At 42.8% G+C, this 18,104-nt stretch overlaps 1 protein-coding gene and 1 pseudogene across 1 annotated transcript; both read right to left on the bottom strand.

Annotated features, from left to right (window-relative positions):
• Nucleotides 1-83: 83 nt before the first annotated feature.
• On the bottom strand, nucleotides 84-11,911 carry LOC145409934 (uncharacterized). The gene is made up of 4 exons (XM_080280194.1): nucleotides 11,875-11,911; nucleotides 9,410-9,579; nucleotides 3,042-3,098; nucleotides 84-107 (listed from the first exon to the last, which is right to left on the bottom strand). Exons 1-4 carry the CDS (start codon nucleotides 11,909-11,911, stop codon nucleotides 84-86), a joined length of 288 nt encoding a protein of 95 aa, XP_080136320.1.
• A 4,569-nt stretch (nucleotides 11,912-16,480) lies between these two features.
• The window catches only part of LOC145409933 (zwei Ig domain protein zig-8-like), a 48,424-nt pseudogene continuing 46,800 nt past the window's right edge, over nucleotides 16,481-18,104 (bottom strand).

The raw sequence follows: 18,104 nt of genomic DNA, 5'->3' as shown, positions 1-18,104 counted from the left end.
AGGTAGACTAGGCAGGTAAAGTGACTAATTATTTCACCTGCGCTGGATTTCTTCAGATTTTTGCGATTTTCAGACGGTTATCCTCAGCTTAGGGGGGATTTCTCTGCCTGAAGGGGTTAAGGGAGGATTAAGCTGCATCCTCGTCGGGTAAGGTAACCCCTAACACCTGTTCCTAGGCGATTTATTTTGCTGATTACACCTTGCCTTCCTGTTAACTCATTCTAACGTCACCATACTCTGCATAAAAATAACCTCTCTCTCTCTCTCTCTCTCTCTCTCTCTCTCTCTCTCTCTCTCTCTCTCTCTCTCATGTAACCTACAAAACAGTATTAGCCAGCCTTATCCAAAAACAAATCGCTAAGGAAGAGGTGTCACGCAGCTTTCTTAACTGACCAGAATACGAACCTTGGACTCATAAGGATGCTCCCTAACACCTCTTCCTCAGCGATTTATGGTGGATATGGTTGGGTAATATCCTTCAGCACGTTATACAAGAGGAGTATGGCGATATTGGAAGGATTTATGGATAGGGCAGTAAGGTATAATACACAAAATAAGTCGCTTGGGAAAAGGTGTTAGGGAGCTTCCTTAACAGAGAATACCACCTTTGATCGAACCCCTCCAGACCTGAAAAACCGTCTGGACAGCAAGAATAAAACCCTTAGCCTTTCACTGCTTTCTGGGCTGACTTCAGATGCTTTTTCTCAGCTGTAAGAGGGGGGGAAATCGTCTTCATCAACCCCTCAGTGTGAAGACGATTTATGTGTTGATTTCCGATGCCTTCAGGGACGAAAAACCGTCTTCACTTACCCCTCAGTGGGATTTTTCTTTCAGTTCATTTCAGCTGCCTCCAGACGATTTTAGTCAGCTGTGGAAGGACTTGGTGTATTCAAGGGGTTGAGGAAGGCTTTATCCAACCCCCCTGGCTCCACCTCTCTCTCCTCAGCTGCATGAAATCGTCTGTAGAGCAAGAAGAAAATCGTACACGTCTCCCTAGCTCATCCCACCAGTATATATAGACGGTTTTCCTCATCTGAAGTGTAATAGTGAGTTAAGACTACCCTGTTCCTCAAACTTGACTCTATACTGCCTACCTGCTGAGGAAAAGCGCCAGGTGAAGCCTAATTAGCAGAGGGTTGAGTTAGGCAGGTACACGTAACAGGTCGAAGGTCAGGAGGTCAAGAGGTCAATGATTAGTGTCTATTGCATATACTTTACTCTCACCAAAGAAACTTATTTCAGGCCTTATTCACGTAATATATTTAAATTTGGTTTGAATATGTTTTTAAAATTCATATATGCAGTTCTGACTGATAGTTCATATTCTTTCAAAAGTTGCAGTCCGATAGTTTTTTTTTATATTATTATTCTGGTATTAATACGGTAGTCATTTTTTTCTTCTTTCTCTTTACCATCAGATTCACGGATCGTATTCAAAACTCTGCCTTAACACCATTTATTTACCCATTTATTTGGCAGTCTCTTCTCTTTAAAATTAGGACACGTTTCACTCACCTTAAAAATTTATATATATGCCTAATGGTAGCCTGCTTCATGATTTACTAATTTACCTAAAGCGCCCCTTAAATTGTGGCCTTAAAAAGATATTCCATTGACTATCTAAAGCATCTAGTTCAGATCTAAGCAACGCACTTAAAATTCTTCCTTGAGATGGTCGAGTTGGATGCTTAAAAAACTGAGGCCAAAATTTGTTAAGGTAAAAGGATATATAATTTTTAATATTCACCATTCAATAGATTTTTGCTTTCCTCTAATTATATATTCAAGTTTTTCCCGCCAAATGTCAGTCACTTCCCAACTCTCATTATTATTTTCAAATCTATATGCATTTGGTCAAAGGGATGAGTGTATATATTTTCAAACTAATCTCTAAATCAGTCTAGTGTACCTAATCTCTTACCTGGAATGAGTAATATATTCCTTGCTTAATATTTTGATGTGTGTAAGTATTAGGCCACTTAATTCTAAATATAAGTGAGACAGCTCCTGCCTGGACACTGAGGAAGACTGATAGTGTAAGTGAAAGATGGCCTGGTGTAGTGTATCCTGCCTCCTCTCTCCCCTATCAGTATTTTCCCATCTCATACTTAACTTCCCAAGGCTCTAGTTATCTTCAAAGTGTCTAGATCTATGGATTGGGGAAGAGTGATAGCCTTCTCCTACGAGCACGTCTAGTTTTCGTTCACGTTGCTGCCTCGAGACGGCCGACCCATTCCAAAAAAAAAATCTCTCTCTTGTCGAAGGAATTTGATAAACTTACATCCGACCCCACTCAGTTCGAACACCCTCACCTAATTCTATATCTGGACCTCAAAACTCAAAAAAAAGGTCTCTCTCAAGCATCTCTCTGGCCTCCATTAGTTCAAAAGTCTCTCCTAAATTCGAAATCTGAAGGAATTTGATAAACTTACGTCCAACCACACTCAGTTCGAACACCCTCACCTAATTCTATATCTGGACCTCAAAACTCAAAAAAAAATCTCTCTCAGGCATCTCTCTGGCCTCCATTAGTTCCGAAGTCTATCCTAAATTCGAAATATGAGCACCAAAAGTCCGAAATGTCTCACTGAAGCATCTGTTTGAACCCCCACCAGCTCGAAACTTCTCTCTGAAGCTTCTCTTTGAACCCCACTAGCTCGAAACGTCTCTCTGAAGCATCTCTCTGAACCCCACCAGCTCGAAACGTCTCTCTGAAGCATCTCTCTGACCTCTTCCAGTGTCTCTCAGTAAAAATAAGTTTCCTGAAGCAGCAAAGAGTGGAATATAAGGATGTGGTCTTACTGAAAGGCTAATCTAACGCTAGGGTCTATTTCTTATACGAGAGGTGATGGGAAGGGACGCCTTTGTGTGGTGGCACTGATATAACTGGGCGGTGGAGCTGCCTGGCTATACAAACGCCCCACAACTCCCTCCCCATCCAGCAGAACGTAAGATGGTGGACTGCAGGAGAGGGGAATCTTGAGCCTGCGATCCACTGAGTTCACATTTATAAGAGCTAGGGCTACTACTACTACTACTACTACTACTACTACTACTACTACTAGTATAATATTGCCCGCGCAGCTTAAGTAGTTCATTTTAGAATATTTTTAGCCCTTTATGTAGAATCTTATTTTGTGCCATAAGTCTTTCATGGATCTTTATTTTTCATTTTGCAATAATTGTTTGTATATTATAATTTATGGGAAAATGCAATAAAAAGGTGTGCACTTATTATGTGTCTTCTTCGCCTCTGAGGATTATTTGAAACACAATCATCAATATCTTCATCATCATCATCATCATCATCATCATCATCATCATCATCATCATCATCATCAATTAATTCTCGTCTTCATGTTCCTCCTCCTCCTTCTCCCCTTCTACTTCCTCTTCTTCTTCTTCTTCCTTCTTCTCGTCCTCCTCCTCTTACTCTTCTTCTTCCTCCTCCTCCTACTCATCATCATCATCATCATTTAATTTTCTTCATATTCCTCTTTCTCCTCCTCCTCCTCCTCTTCTTCTTCCTCCTGCTCCTTCACCTCCTCTTCCTCCTCCTGCTCCTTCACCTCCTCTTCCTCCTCCTCATCATCATCATTATCATCATCATCTAATTTTCATCATCATATTCCTCCTCCTCTTCTTTTTCCTCCTCTTCCATCTTCTCCTCCTCCTCCTCTTCTTCTTCTTCTTCTTCTTCTTCTTCTTCATGTCCTCTTCCTCCTCCTCCTCCTCCTCATCATCATCATCATCAAGTAATTTTCACCTCCATATTCCTCCTCCTCTTCTTCTTCCTCCTCCTCTTCCTCGTATTCTTCTTCCTCCTCCTCTTCCTCGTATTCTTCCTCCTCTTTCACCTCCTCGTCCTCCTCCTCCTCCTCATCATCATCATCATCTAATTTTCATCATCATATTCCTCCTCTTCCTCCTCCTCCTCCTCCTCCCACTCCTCCTCCATCTTCTCCCCCTCCTTTCCCTCCTCTCTCTCTCTCTCTCTCTCTCTCTCTCTCTCTCTCTCTCTCTCTATACCTGTCTGTCTGTCTGTCTGTCTGTATATCTGGCTATCTATATACTGATCTATCTCAACCCTCTCCCTCCCTTTCTCCCCCTCCTCTCTCTCTCTCTCTCTCTCTCTCTCTCTCTCTCTCTCTCTCTCTCTTTCTCTTGGGATTCACTTTTCCTGTTTTATATCCTTCAAAGTTGGGGGAAAATTATGATGATGATGATGATGAAGGTGATAGTGATGAAGAAGAAGAAACATGATGATGATGATGACGATGACGATGATGATGATGATGATGATGATGATGATGACGATGATGATGATGATGATGATGATGACGATGATGATGATGATGATGATGATGACGATGATGATGATGATGAAGATGGAAAAAAATGACCATAATATTGATAAAGGAGACTAAGAAGAAGATGGTGAAAACGAGTAAAGAAATGACGAAGACGAACATGACGAAGGAGATGGAGGACGAGGATGTGGTCATAAGCACTCGAACGTCTTAGATATGAACACATCCGGCGGGGCATGGGTGTATTTGTGTACGGGGGGCGGATTCTAGATTAGCGCAGTGTCCAAGCAGGGTGTATCGTGTTGCGCTGGAGACATCTAGGGGGACGTTTGCGCAGTGTTCATTTGCGCTCTCTGCCTCCCCAGCGTTGTAGAGTGGCGTGGAAGTTTGAGAAGGACCATTTCAGTGTTTTTCTTTGCGTTGCCTACCTCCCCAGCGCTGTAGAGTGGCGTGGAAGTTTTAAAACGACCCTCTCAGTGTATTTCTTCGCGTTGTCTCCTTCGTCAGCGTTGTAAAGTGGCGTGGAACTTTGAAAAGGATAGTTCTGTGTCTTTGCGTTGTCTCCTTAACGTTGTAAAGTGGCGTTGAAGTTTTAAAAGGACCATCTCAGTGCATTTCTCTGCGTTGTCTCCACCAGCGTTGTCAAGTGCTAGATTTACAGGCAAATAGCACTGTGAGACCAGAATTTGCACTACCCAAGTCTTCAAAATGGGCTGGAGATTAATATTATTCATTCTGTCTTCCGCCTTCAGCAGCTCCACTCAGCACGAAGCAAGCAGTCTCCTCAGCACCAATATTACTCCCCCTGCCAATACTCCACTTACAAACTCCCATTACGAAACAGTAGGAACAAACAACACTGCTCCGTCCACAGGTAGGGATCATGAGGTGTCGAGGAGGGCAGGAAAGTGGAAGAAGTTTGCCAGACATACCTTAGCAAAACACCTTTACCGCGACCACACAAAACCAGAGATCTGCCCAGGAACCGAAGGGAAATCTGTTACTTCCGTGCCAAAAGGAGGGTCTGAGGAAATCGGGTTCTTTGGGGAAAAACACGTGGGTCTCTGCTTCAGGCCTGGGGATGATTTCGAAGCGGTCAGCATCACACTAGCGACTCGCGAAGGAACAGAATCCGCTTTTTTCACGAAAGATGTTTTGTGCGTCGACAATACTTTGGACGCTTACCATATGGATATACTTATTTCTTCTGAAGGCTATAATCCGTGGAAGTTTACTATTAATCTTAAAACAGACCATTGCTCTGTAAAGTGCGTGACAAACTTACGTGATAAGTTTGGAAGATTTGATCGAAAGGGGTTCAGTCTGGCGGCAGTAGGTGAATCAGATTGGACAGTACGTAGGAGAAGTTATATTATCTTTCCTCCTAAGATAAGTGAAGCTTCTAAGCACACTAAGCTTGACAGCTGCATGAAGCTCGCACCCAAGAGCTCCACGACCCCAGCTCCTTCGTCCTCCCAGCCTCCAAGGAAAGCTCAAGATGGAGAGAGAGGTGGTTTGGTGATCGGTGTATGTGTAGGGCTGCTTGTGGCTCTCGCACTGATCTTCGTAGTGGTCTTCCTTCGTAGAGTTGTGTTGCAAGGTGAAGAGTGGGGGTTTGGTGAAGAGTGGGGGTTTGGTGGTGTGTGTGTGTGTGTGTGTGTGTGTGTGTGTGTGTGTGTGTGTGTGTGTGTGTGTGTGTGTGTGTGTGTGTGTGTGTGTGTGTGTGTGTGTGTGTGTGTGTGTGTGTGTGTGTGTGTGTGTGTGTGTGTGTGTGTGTGTGTGTGTGTGTGTGTGTGTGTGTGAGACAGACAGGCAGACAGACAGAGACAGAGATAGATGATGTGTTAAATCTAGATATGCTACATGAGGAAGGATCTTGCGACTCAGGTATGGGATCTAAGCGAAAAATAATCCATGCATTCGTCTCCACAGGTAGAGGTGTGAGGCAGGTGATGATGCGACAGCAGGGGGACGGAAGAAGCAGCCAGGATCAGACAAGGATAGCGCGTTATAGTGTAAATAGTGTGTATGAGCCGTTTGATGAGATGGGTAAGTCTATCTGTGTCTGTTTCTGTTTCTCTCTCTCTCTCTCTCTCTCTCTCTCTCTCTCTCTCTCTCTCTCTCTCTCTCTGGTCCCATTACGTATTTTATTATTATTATTGTTATTATTATTATTATTATTATTATTATTATTATTATTATCATCAGCGAAGTTAAGCATTGTTGGGTCTGGTTAGTACTTGGATGGGTGACCGCCTGGGAACACCAGATGCTGTTGGCATCCCTATGTGTCAGGTGGGGTTGGTGGAGGATTAGTACCCCTCCCTGTAAAACAATTAACTCTAAGCCCTTGGCCACCCCGTCTGGGATACATGGCGTCTGGCAATGAATGAATGAATGAATTATTATCATTATTATTATTATCATTATCATGAAAAAATTATCTTTCTTCTCAGTCTACAGAGGTACTATATCTAACACACACACACACACACACACACACACACACACACACACACACACACACACACACAACGAAGTAAAACCATAACACGTTTCCACACCTCAAAACAATAATTCATGTATTTATAATAGTATATAGATAGATAGATTAGACAGATAGATAGATAGATACACACTTGAGTATCCCGTTAAAATATTTCTCTCTCTCTCTCTCGCCTCAACAGAAAACGAGAATCAAGAGAAATAGATTAGTGCCCAAACGGGAATATGAGAAGGTGTAAGAGCGGGCAAAGGTGGGTCACTGTACCACGCAAGACCGCATCCCCTTGCATCGTAGGGTATGGAGGGTCCTCTAGCACCTTTTCCCTGGCGATTTACTTTTCTCTGTGCAATTTGTGTTGTTAGTGTTGTGTGTTATGTGTTAAGTTGGTGTTGTGTGTTAAGTAAATGTTCTTCATGTGTTAAGTTGTTATTCAGGTGTTATGTTAGTGTTCTTCATGTGTTAAGTTAGTGTTCTTCATGTGGTAAGTTAGAATTATGTGTTCGGTTAGTGTTATGTGTTAAGTTAGTGTTGAGTGTTAAGTTGGTGGTATGTGTTAAGTTAGTGGTATGTGTTAAGTCAGTGTTATGTTAAGTAAATGTTCTTCATGTGTTAAGCCAGTGTTATGTGTTAAGTTAGTGTTCTTAGTGTGATAGAATATCCTCTAACCTGACAAAGATCCCTAACACCTCTCAGTTCAGTTGATGGCCAGGTGTAGTCAGATTGGAGGCTGGATTTGACTAGTAACCAAGGAGACTCATTCCTACCTCATAACAAAGATCCCTAACCCCTTTCAGCTCAGTTGATGGCCAGGTGTAGTCAGATTGGAGGCTGGATTTGACTAGTAACCAAGGAGACTCATTCCTACCTCATAACAAAGATCCCTAACACCTCTCAGCTCAGTTGATGGCCAGGTGTAGTCAGATTGGAGGCTGGACTTGACTAGTAACCAAGGAGACTCATTCCTACCTCATAACAAAGATCCCTAACCCCTTTCAGCTCAGTTGATGGCCAGGTGTAGTCAGATTGCAGGCTGGATTTGACTAGTAACCAAGGAGACTCATTCCTACCTCATAACAAAGATCCCTAACCCCTTTCAGCTCAGTTGATGGCCAGGTGTAGTCAGATTGGAGGCTGGATTTGACTAGTAACCAAGGAGACTCATTCCTACCTAATAACAAAGATCCCTAACCCCTTTCAGCTCAGTTGATGGCCAGGTGTAGTCAGATTGGAGGCTGGATTTGACTAGTAACCAAGGAGACTCATTCCTACCTCATAACAAAGATCCCTAACCCCTTTCAGCTCAGTTGATGGCCAGGTGTAGTCAGATTGGAGGCTGGATTTGACTAGTAACCAAGGAGACTCAGTATTACAGTCACGATTAAGTCATATAAAATGGTTAGGAAAAATAGAGTAACACTTAATAGTAATAAAATAGGTAATAATAATAATTGTTCCTATTGACTATCTATTTCTCTCTCTCTATCTATCTGTCTATCTATCTATCTATCCTTACACCTACATATTTGGATGAGGTAGGGTGGTGGATGGATAGATGTGGATGATGTGGAGAGGGGGAGAAGAAGGAGGTGGGGTGAGGAGAGAAATAGGAGGGGAGATAGCAAGGAAAGGGGATGGGGAGCAAGAGACTGAGTGTGGAACGGGGAGTAAAAGATTGATGGGGAGAAGAAAGAGAGAGGGAGTAAGTGGGGAGAAGGGGAGAGGATGACAGAAAGATGGAGAGGGAGGGAGGATAGGCAGGGAGGGAAGAAGAGCGGAGAAAGGGGGGAGGAGAGGGGGATAATGTGAGGAGGAGAGGGGAGGAAGAAAGAGAGGGAGATATGTGGGGAGAGAGTGAGAAAGGAGAAGAGGATGAGGGGAGATGGGGAGGATGGGGGAAGAGGGGGGAGAGGATGAGGGAGGGGGAAGGGGAGGAAGAGGGAGAGAGGATGATGGGAAGGATGAAAGAGGAGGAGGAGGGGGGGGAGGTAAGGAAGGGGGAGAGAAGGGGGGTGGACAGGATGCAGAGGGGAGGGAGGAGAGAAAGAAGCCAGCGAGGAAATCAACAGTAGTGACATCAGCTTGGAGGGGATGCAGCCTGTTAACGAGGGAAAGTAGTAACGTAACACACTATCTATCTATTTATCTTTCTATTGCCAGACACCATAATCCCTTAAGGGGTGGCCATTTGACTTTGAGTTATTTGTTTTAAGGGGAGGGGCACTAACCCTCCACCAACCCACTTGTTCACACGTAGGGAGCACGTATGGTTTGGTTATATGGTTACCACCAAGCGTTGTAAATGGTTTTGCCTTTGGAAATTCCAGCCCCTCCTCATATTTTCTTTCTTTCTTACACCCCCTGGGCATGTGTAGGTAGAATAGAGGGTAGATTTTGAGTAGTAACAGGAGGGCTCATTTCTACCACATAGATATGGTTGTAGAATTTTATGCATGCGTGATTTGGCAAGGATTTGAGTTGTGAATATTTTGAGTCATGTATGTATACCTAGACTATAGATCCTAACTCTTATGTAGCGTCGAATTTCTCCTCTGCTACCACGAGTAAGATTAGTAGTAGTAGTAGGAAGAGGAGGAGGAAGAGGAGGAGGAAGAAGCGGAGGAGGAGGAGGAAGAAGAGGAGGAGGAGGAGGAAGAAGAGGAGGAGGAGGAGGAGGAAGAACAAGAGGAGGAGGAGTATGAAGAATCTCCGTTTGTGGAAGTGTTCGTAAAGCCAAACCAATCACCTTCAGATCCAACTCTCTCCCTAATATCAGATAAAATCGTTTATTCAAGGATAATAAAGCAATAAGTAAACCCTGGAGCTAAAAGAGGCAAGGGTTCAATATAGGATATATATTTGCAAACCTCCTAGATCGAAAAACAAAACTGACGAGGAAAAAAATAAAGATGAGGGCGACTCTAAGGTGTAATGGTGCTGAAGAGGTTTAAAGGAAAGAGAGCTATTGACAATTTTCCTCATTAATATTTTCATCAATTTTCCTCAGCTGTTGCATCATGAAATCTATTTAACATGTACTAAGCATGAAAATGTGGGTAATATAGAAACGCAAGAAAAGGTGTAAATATCTGACATGAGTAAGACACACACACAAAAATCTTAAAAATACAACTATATGAGAGTAATGGGAAAAAATAAATTGTGTGTGTGTGTGTGTGTGTGTGTGTGTGTGTGTGTGTGTGTGTGTGTGTGTGTGTGTGTGTGTAAAATTAAAGCCAGTACTCACATTGATGTCATGTAGAGGTGCTGGTGTGAGGCAGGCCATGGGCGAGGCAGAGGAGTGGGTATGGCAGCGTTGTGGGTGAGGCAGGGTGTAGGTTAGGCAGGGTGTGGGAGAAGCAGGGCGGTGAGCGAGGCAGGGGTGTGAATGAGACTGGGTAGGCGAGGCAGGAATATGAGTAAGGCAAGGAGTTAAGGCAAGATGTGGGTAAGAAAGGAGTGTGGGTGAGGCAAGACTGAGAGTGAGGCAGGGGTGGGTTAGGCAGGGGTCTGGGTGAGGCAGGAAGAAAGCCCAAGCCCAACCCACTCCACAAGCCTTCAATATGGCCAGTCCTCTCATAATCAGCTTTCTTCTCAATAAATCCAACACATTTTTCTGCATAAATATATCACTTTGTTTAAGAGTTCATTTAGCATATTTTGTCCATATATCACGTTTGTCCATTGCACCATTTGTCCATGTTTTCAACTGTCCAATATAACTGTCCATGGTATTCATTTCTACACATAGCTTTTCACTGTACCAATTGTCCACTCTTCATCGTTCACTATACTAATTGTCCAGAGTATTGTCCACTACCCATGGGATTAGGTCACAGTTCTGTCACTTCACAGTTAGGTCTGGTCAATTTTGGTCTACGTTTAGAGGTCTTCACATCTATAAATCTTGTCACTGTCATCTGGCATCGTAAAACAGTAGCCATAAATAAACACATAAAGCTACACAGTATAAATAAACACTTTAGTCCTTTATCTTTGGTCTCAGTTGCTAATCACTTTATCAGATACAGAATATCTCACTTTAATCCCGTACGCAAAACAGTGTGGCAAATAAATGAAAAATAATGTGGCGAATAATTAAACAGTATAGAAAAGCACAGCATCTCAACATAAATCACTTAAACAGTCATCATTATAACACATTTACACTTATTTCTTGGTGCTCAGTTCACCATAACACTGGTCGCTATTACGAATCTTGACTACGAACGCATATGCACTCACACACAAGGCCAAAGACACATTAATCACACGAACATCAGCACAGGAGAAGGTCTAAGCATCCACGGACCACGAAGGTAAGACGGGGAGGCGTAGAGAAAGGCGGCGATCTGAGCGGAAACTACGCTGACTCATAATGCCTCTCACAGACAATAGATGGCGCTGAGGGGGGTTCAACTCGGCGCCTGCTCGAGTTATGACTGTGTTAGAAGCAGACCCATATTTGTTTATCTCTAATGCATGATCTGATTGCGTTTTTGCTTCTAATTGTGTGAAACCTGGAACGCTTTCCTAACTTGAGTGAGATAAACAACATGGTGGGTCCAGTGAAGGAGTTGTCGCATCCCTCTCTCTCTCTCTCTCTCTCTCTCTCTCTCTCTCTCTCTCTCTCTCTCTCTAGGCACTGCTTCGGTAACTCCTTCACTGTCATCTCCAGACGATTTTATTCTGATATGTAGCGATCTTTGTAAATGGAGTGGTTAACATTACCTTTAATCAGCCTCATTACTACTAGAAATTCATCCTATACTGAGATTTGTTTAAAGACAGCAGTAGTAAAATAAAAATTGCCTCCACGTGTAATGGGGTCTGTAACAGCCAGCTTTGCCTAGAGACAAAGCGGGGATCCTCTGTTTGGCTAAGTGGCAACGTGTGCGTGTGTGTAGCATGAGGGGCTGAGTTTGAATCCTAGCCAGACCAGTGGGATATTAATTTATTAAGTTTCGTGTCGGGTATTACACTGGTGGCAGCGGTGGGATGTGAGGCGAGGCTTAGAGGACAATGATGTTGTTGATTAACTGACGGCGTCCTGGTCCTTACATCCCGGGTATGAGCTGTCTGGTGTGGTCCGCAGCATCCTTAATGGTGTCCTCCAATGCTGTGCTACCATATGTGTTCCAAACTCGCCAAATTAATCGCCAAAGGGAGAAACGAGTGATGCAATGAGGTCTAGAGAAGCCCGTGTTTCCTAGAGGCAAAGCGGAGATCCTGTCTTTGGCTCAGTGGTAACGTGCCCGCTTGTGGGGCGCGAGGGCCTGAATTAAAAACTTGGCCAGAGGAGTGTGTGATTATTTAGTTAAGTTTCATTTCAAGTATTACACAGGAGCTGAAGGTGTTAGAGATAGTGAATGTTTTGGCGGGAATTTCGAGCCAATCAGAGGGCAAAGTGAGGAAACCTTATTTATTTTGATCCTTTACTACAAGCCCAAAGACGCAAGAACATATTGTCACTAATAGCCAAGTAGAAAAGGATAGAGTGACGCATATCTTGGGAAAAATTCATTATGCTGGTTTCATTTATAAATACAGAAACGAGATACAATAACGCAAGCGGTGAAGAAATGCAGTTTGAGGAGATTTAGTATAGTTAGCGTTAAAAGTTACGTTTTCTCAGAGACGATCATCAAAGAAAACGTATTTTTTAGTGGAAACATAGCAATAGTTAATTTATATATCTGATTCGTATTTCCTGCCCTTCCCTGCCCTACCCTGCCCTGTCCTGCCCTTCCCTTCCCTACCCTGCCTTGCCTTGCCCTTTCCTGCTCCATCCTACTCTACCCTGCTCGATTTTGACCTGCCCTTCCCTGTACAGTCTTACCCTGCCCTACACTACCCTACCCTGCCCTGTCCTGCCTTGTCCTGTCGTCTTCCAGTTCAGGCAGGGGCTTCATTTGTGTGGGGGGGGGGGCAGCGAGGGGCGTTCTGAGGGGGTCTCCAAATCAACTACAATTAATGAAAAAAAATATATATAAGGTTAACAACGTGAAACTAAAAATAATTTTCATTTAGCCTCAGTACGTTTTGAGTGAAATATAGTGTGTGTGTGTGTGTGTGTGTGTGTGTGTGTGTGTGTGTGTGTGTGTGTGTGTTCTTACCTAATTGTTCTTACCTAATTGTATCTTTACAGGAATGAGTCCAGCTCGTACTGTCCCGTGTCTTAAACCATATTTATCGTACATATCCTTAAATTTAGGATTTGTTTTGGCACACACTGTTTCATTCGTGCATTCCACTGATCAATTGCCCTATATGGGACACTGAATTTCCTTACGTCTTTATCGCCTTTCTTTTTATGCAGTTTTTTGCAATGTCCTCTTGCTGATGCTTCTCTCATAGGTTATATATTCATTTATGTCTATTTTCTCCTTCTCTGATATGCACTTATATAGCATTATCATATCACTTCTTTTCCTTCTCTCCTGTAGTGTTGGTAGATTCAGTTTATTTAGTCTTTCTTCGTAGCTTAGATCCCTTAAGCTTGGTATCCATCTTGTAGCGGCCCTTTGAACTTTTTCAATCTTGTCTATGTGTTTTTTGAGATGAGGACTCCAGACTACTGATGCATATTCCAGGGTTGGTCTGATGAATGATGTTATTATCTTTCTCAGCATGTCTTCGTTTGTGTGTGTGTGTGTGTGTGTGTGTGTGTGTGTGTGTGTGTGTACTTTTTCATCCATCTTTGGCCAGAACCGTTACTCCCAGTCTTTCATTTATGCAACAGGTCAATTCTGGAACTGTCTCCCTCTGTCTGTATTTCCTGCTGCCTATGATCTCCATTCTTTCAAACGCAGTGTGTCCAGGCATCTCAAAATGATCGGATCTTGAATTTGGCTCTCTCTTGTATTTTGTTTTTCTCTTGGAAGGAACAGTTACTGCGGGCTCATGGCCTTTGGTTCCTTCTTCCTCGCATTAAAAAAAAAAAAGACGCCTTATTCCTGTAAGGGGTAGCCACAAACTCCCTCCTTATCACCCATTCCCTCTGATATCAGGCTGCCCTCCCTCCACCTCATCCTCGGTCTCCTTCCCCTATATCTCCATCTCACACTCTCCTAGTTAGTCTCTACTATTCATACACCTCTCCAACCCATCCCTCCACCTCATCCTCGGTCTTTCCCTCCCTCTTTCCCCATCTCACTCTCCTGGTCAGTCTCTCATCCTCCACTCACCCCCACAGCCAAAACAGCTCAGGGTACTTTTCCGTCCGCATTCCAGCTCATCCACATCGCTTTTCAAACACATAAAAACGAGTTAATATATAAAAGAGAACCCGTAGCTATCAAAGAACTTATAAAAATGGATCTTGCCTACCTTTTAATATTTCAACAAGGCTAATTTTTTCTATAGGAAGATGTTAAAACACTCAAATAGTACTTAGAAAATACACCCAGACCTCCGACGTCCTCCCACTCTCACGGCTGGCGGGTAACTGCTGGGATTGGAGTTGCCATCAAGAGTTTTAGGTTAATCTGATGCTGTCTAACTTTCTATTGCCGGACGCCTTAGGGGGTGGCCACAAACAAATCGCCTCCACGTCGCCCTGTCCCCCGCCATTTCACTGCCCTACTCCCAATTCACACCCCCCTCTCTCATATACCTCTCCACTCTGATGCTATATGTCCAAGATTCGGCAAAAATCTATTATCCCCAAAATAATAAATCTGCCTATCTATTGCCAGACAACTTAATCCTATACGGGGTGCCCACAAACAAATCGCCTAAATAATCGCAGTCTAAAAAGTGAACCTGGGAGCACAGCAATAACACCACCACCGACAACAACAGTAGTAGTAGTTGTAGTAGTGGTGGTGGTGGTGGCAGTAGTAGTAGTGGTATCGGTGGTAGTAGTTGTGGTGGTGGTGGTGGTGCTGGTGGTAGTAGTAGTTGCAGTAGTATCAGTAGTAGTAGTAGTAGTAGTAGTAGCAGTAGTAACCCCAGACTCATCTAAACGTGAACCCAGTGGACTGCAGGCTGAAGTTCCCCTCCTCCTGCAGTCCACCATCGTCCTTTCGGGGGATAGGGAGGGAGTTGAGGGACGTGTGTATAACCAGGCAGCTCCACCGGCCGGTTATATCAGTGCCACCACGTGAAGGCGATCCTCTCCACCACCACAAACACAATATCCCTTCTCCTCCTAGTCCTTCGTCTTTCTATACTCCTTTCGCTCTAACTTGGCCTAAAATTACCATCTCTCCACCGTAAATAGTGTGACAATAGATTAACACTATGATGCTGGTCACGAAGAAGTGCTGTGGGAAGGATATAGAGCCACAGCCCTTATTCTACCACTGAGCCACGTGAAATAAGCTGCAAAAGGACGAAAATCTGGACCAAGTTAAACTGAAAGGCGCATTGGTAATTCCGGATCAAGGTGAGAGGACTAAACCCATCAGCGTTCCAAGAAAAAGAGGATTCAGTAAAGGAAGATCATTATCTCTTTATTTACACGAGACAATCCTAAACAATTTATCTAACCTAGTTCATTATTTATTTAACACATAGACAGCATGATTGATTATTTTACAGAGACGCACTGGGGATGGGAAGGCAGTGGACTGAATGCAAACACACTCTATGTTTTTCTGTTATTTTTTTGGTCTGGCGCTCACACACACACATGTACAGTAATTGATTTTTTACACACACACACATACATACACATACACTTACAGATTTTGCACACACACACACACACACAGACACACACACACACAGAGACAGACAGAAGCAGAGACAGATCCTTATACACACACACACACACACACACACACACACACACACACACACACACACACACACACACACTCACAATTCTCACACACACACACACACACACACACACACACACACACACACACACACACACACACACACATATACTCCTCAGCCTCATAATCGAATCATCTCATATTCTTCCTAACGCACTTCACCTCACTCCACATCTTCCATCCCCTCATCTAGTGTAGCTGTATCGAAGTTATTAATCTAGAAATAATTATTATAATTACACTTATTAAGATACACTAGAAAAGTTAAAAGGCCCCCTAACACCTGTCTGTAAGCGATTTATTCTCTGAGTGTGATGCGGTGATTTTAGACTGTGATTAATTAGTTAGAGAGACAGACAGACAGACAGACAGATAGATTCAATAAATATCTGGGTATTTTCCCTATAAACTGTTAAAAGTCTAAAGGTAAAACAAATCGCTTAGATACAGGTGTTAAGGAGCCTCCCAAGACTACCAGAAAACCATATGTGATGCAAATGTGATGCAGATGATGGTGATGATGATGATGGTGATGATGATGATGGTGATGATGATGGTGATGATGATAGTGATGATGATGATGGTGATGATGATGATGGTGACGATGATGATGATGATAAGTGGATAGTCGAAGATGATGATGATGATGGTGATGATGATGGTGATGATGATGGTAATGGTGATGATGATGGTGATGATGGTGGTGGTGTTGATGATTGTGATGATGATGATGGTGATGATGATGATGATGGTGATAATGATAATGATGATGATGATGGTGATGATAAGGGGATAGCCGAAGATGATGATTGTGATGATGATGATGATGATGGTGATGATGATGGTGTGGGGGGTGGTGAGGGGCTGGATCTTTCTCTTCATCATCTCAGGAGCCCCCAGAGCCCCTGAAGGGTCACCAGAAGGAGGAAGGTGACCCGGAGGGAAGGACATCTCGCACAGGTCCCGCCCGCCTGCATCGCCGCTGGCTGCTCACCTGAGGGAGGTAGGGGCAGGGAATGAGATATTTTTTTGAGACACAGGATGAGAAATATTTTAAGACGGAACCACAAGGGAAAAATTTATTGCATTGACCATTGAAGAAGAACATATATATTTTCACTTGAGAGAGAGAGAGAGAGAGAGAGTGAGAGAGAGAATGAGAGAAAATTTTAAAGACAGAACCGTAAGGAAAAATAAGAAGACTATTTTTATAGATGTGTGGCGAAACTGTTGATATTAATTGATAACTTTCTCTCCTTGAAATTCAGAATATGTGACTCTTTTATTATTATTATTATTATTATTATTATTATTATCATTATTGTTATCATTATTATTATTATTATTTTTGGTATAGGGGAAGCAGCCTAGGTACAGTATATAGATAGAATAGATTATTATTACTATTATTATTACTATTATTACTATTTTTATTATTATTATTATTATTATTGTTATTATTATGTTTTACTATTTGCCTCCTTATGGACAAAATTGAAAATAACTTAAATAACTACTTGATGCACCAGCTGCCGTGAATTTACCTGTAATTAACCTTGAATTTACCTGTGATTAACCTTATTTACCTGTAATTAGCCTTGAATTTACCTGTAATTAGCCTTGAATTTACCTGTAATTAGCCTTATTTACCTGTAATTAGCCTTGAATTTACCTGTAATTAGCCTTGAATTTACCTGTAATTAGCCTTGAATTTACCTGTAATTAACCTTATTTACCTGTAATTAGCCTTGAATTTACCTGTAATTAACCTTATTTTCCTGTAATTAGCCTTGAATTGACCTGCAATTAACCTTATTTACCTGTAATTAGCCTTGAATTTACCTGTAATTAACCTTATTTACCTGTAATGAACCTTATGTACCTGTAATTAACCTTGAATTCACCTGTAATTAGCCTTGAATTTTCCTGTAATTAACCTTATTTACCTGTAATTAACCTGTCCTCACCTTGTAGCACCGTGACGACGAGGGAGGCGGAGCGGGAGGACGTGGGTCAGCAGGTGTAATTACCGGAGTGGTCAGGGGTCGCCCGAATGATCGTTAACTCGGACCTAAGGCCATTCGGATCCTCTTCGGTCTGGATAATCACCCTACCTTCATAGTCCAGCATCTCTTGACCGTGAAACCAGTAGACCAGACCTAAGGGAGGGTAAAATGGTCTGAAGGGAGGGTATAGGTCTGAAGGAAGGGTTGGTTTGAAGGAAGGGTTGGTCTGAAGGGAGCGTTAGTCTGAAGGAAGGGCAGGTCTGAAGGGAGTTTAATATACCTTGAAGGTATTTTTGCAAGTGTATTTCCTCGACTGACTGTAGGGTAAGTTAAGGGTCTAATTACATACATATTTAACCTACAAAAAATGCTCCCAGGGCCTGAAAAATAACTTTACAATCGTCTCCCTGCAATAACAATAATAGAAAATGGGACGAGTCAGCTGGGTGGTTTGTTTATGGCGGGGGAGACAACGGGTGAATTATGGCGTGAGTTTTTC

This window comes from Coenobita brevimanus, chromosome 83 (assembly GCF_032717465.1).
Source record: "Coenobita brevimanus isolate Jiangsu-jjx chromosome 83, ASM3271746v2, whole genome shotgun sequence".
NCBI classification, from domain to species: domain Eukaryota; kingdom Metazoa; phylum Arthropoda; class Malacostraca; order Decapoda; family Coenobitidae; genus Coenobita; species Coenobita brevimanus.
The sequence above is the reverse complement of the archived record's forward strand: the minus strand, read 5'-3'. Positions and strand labels throughout refer to the sequence as shown.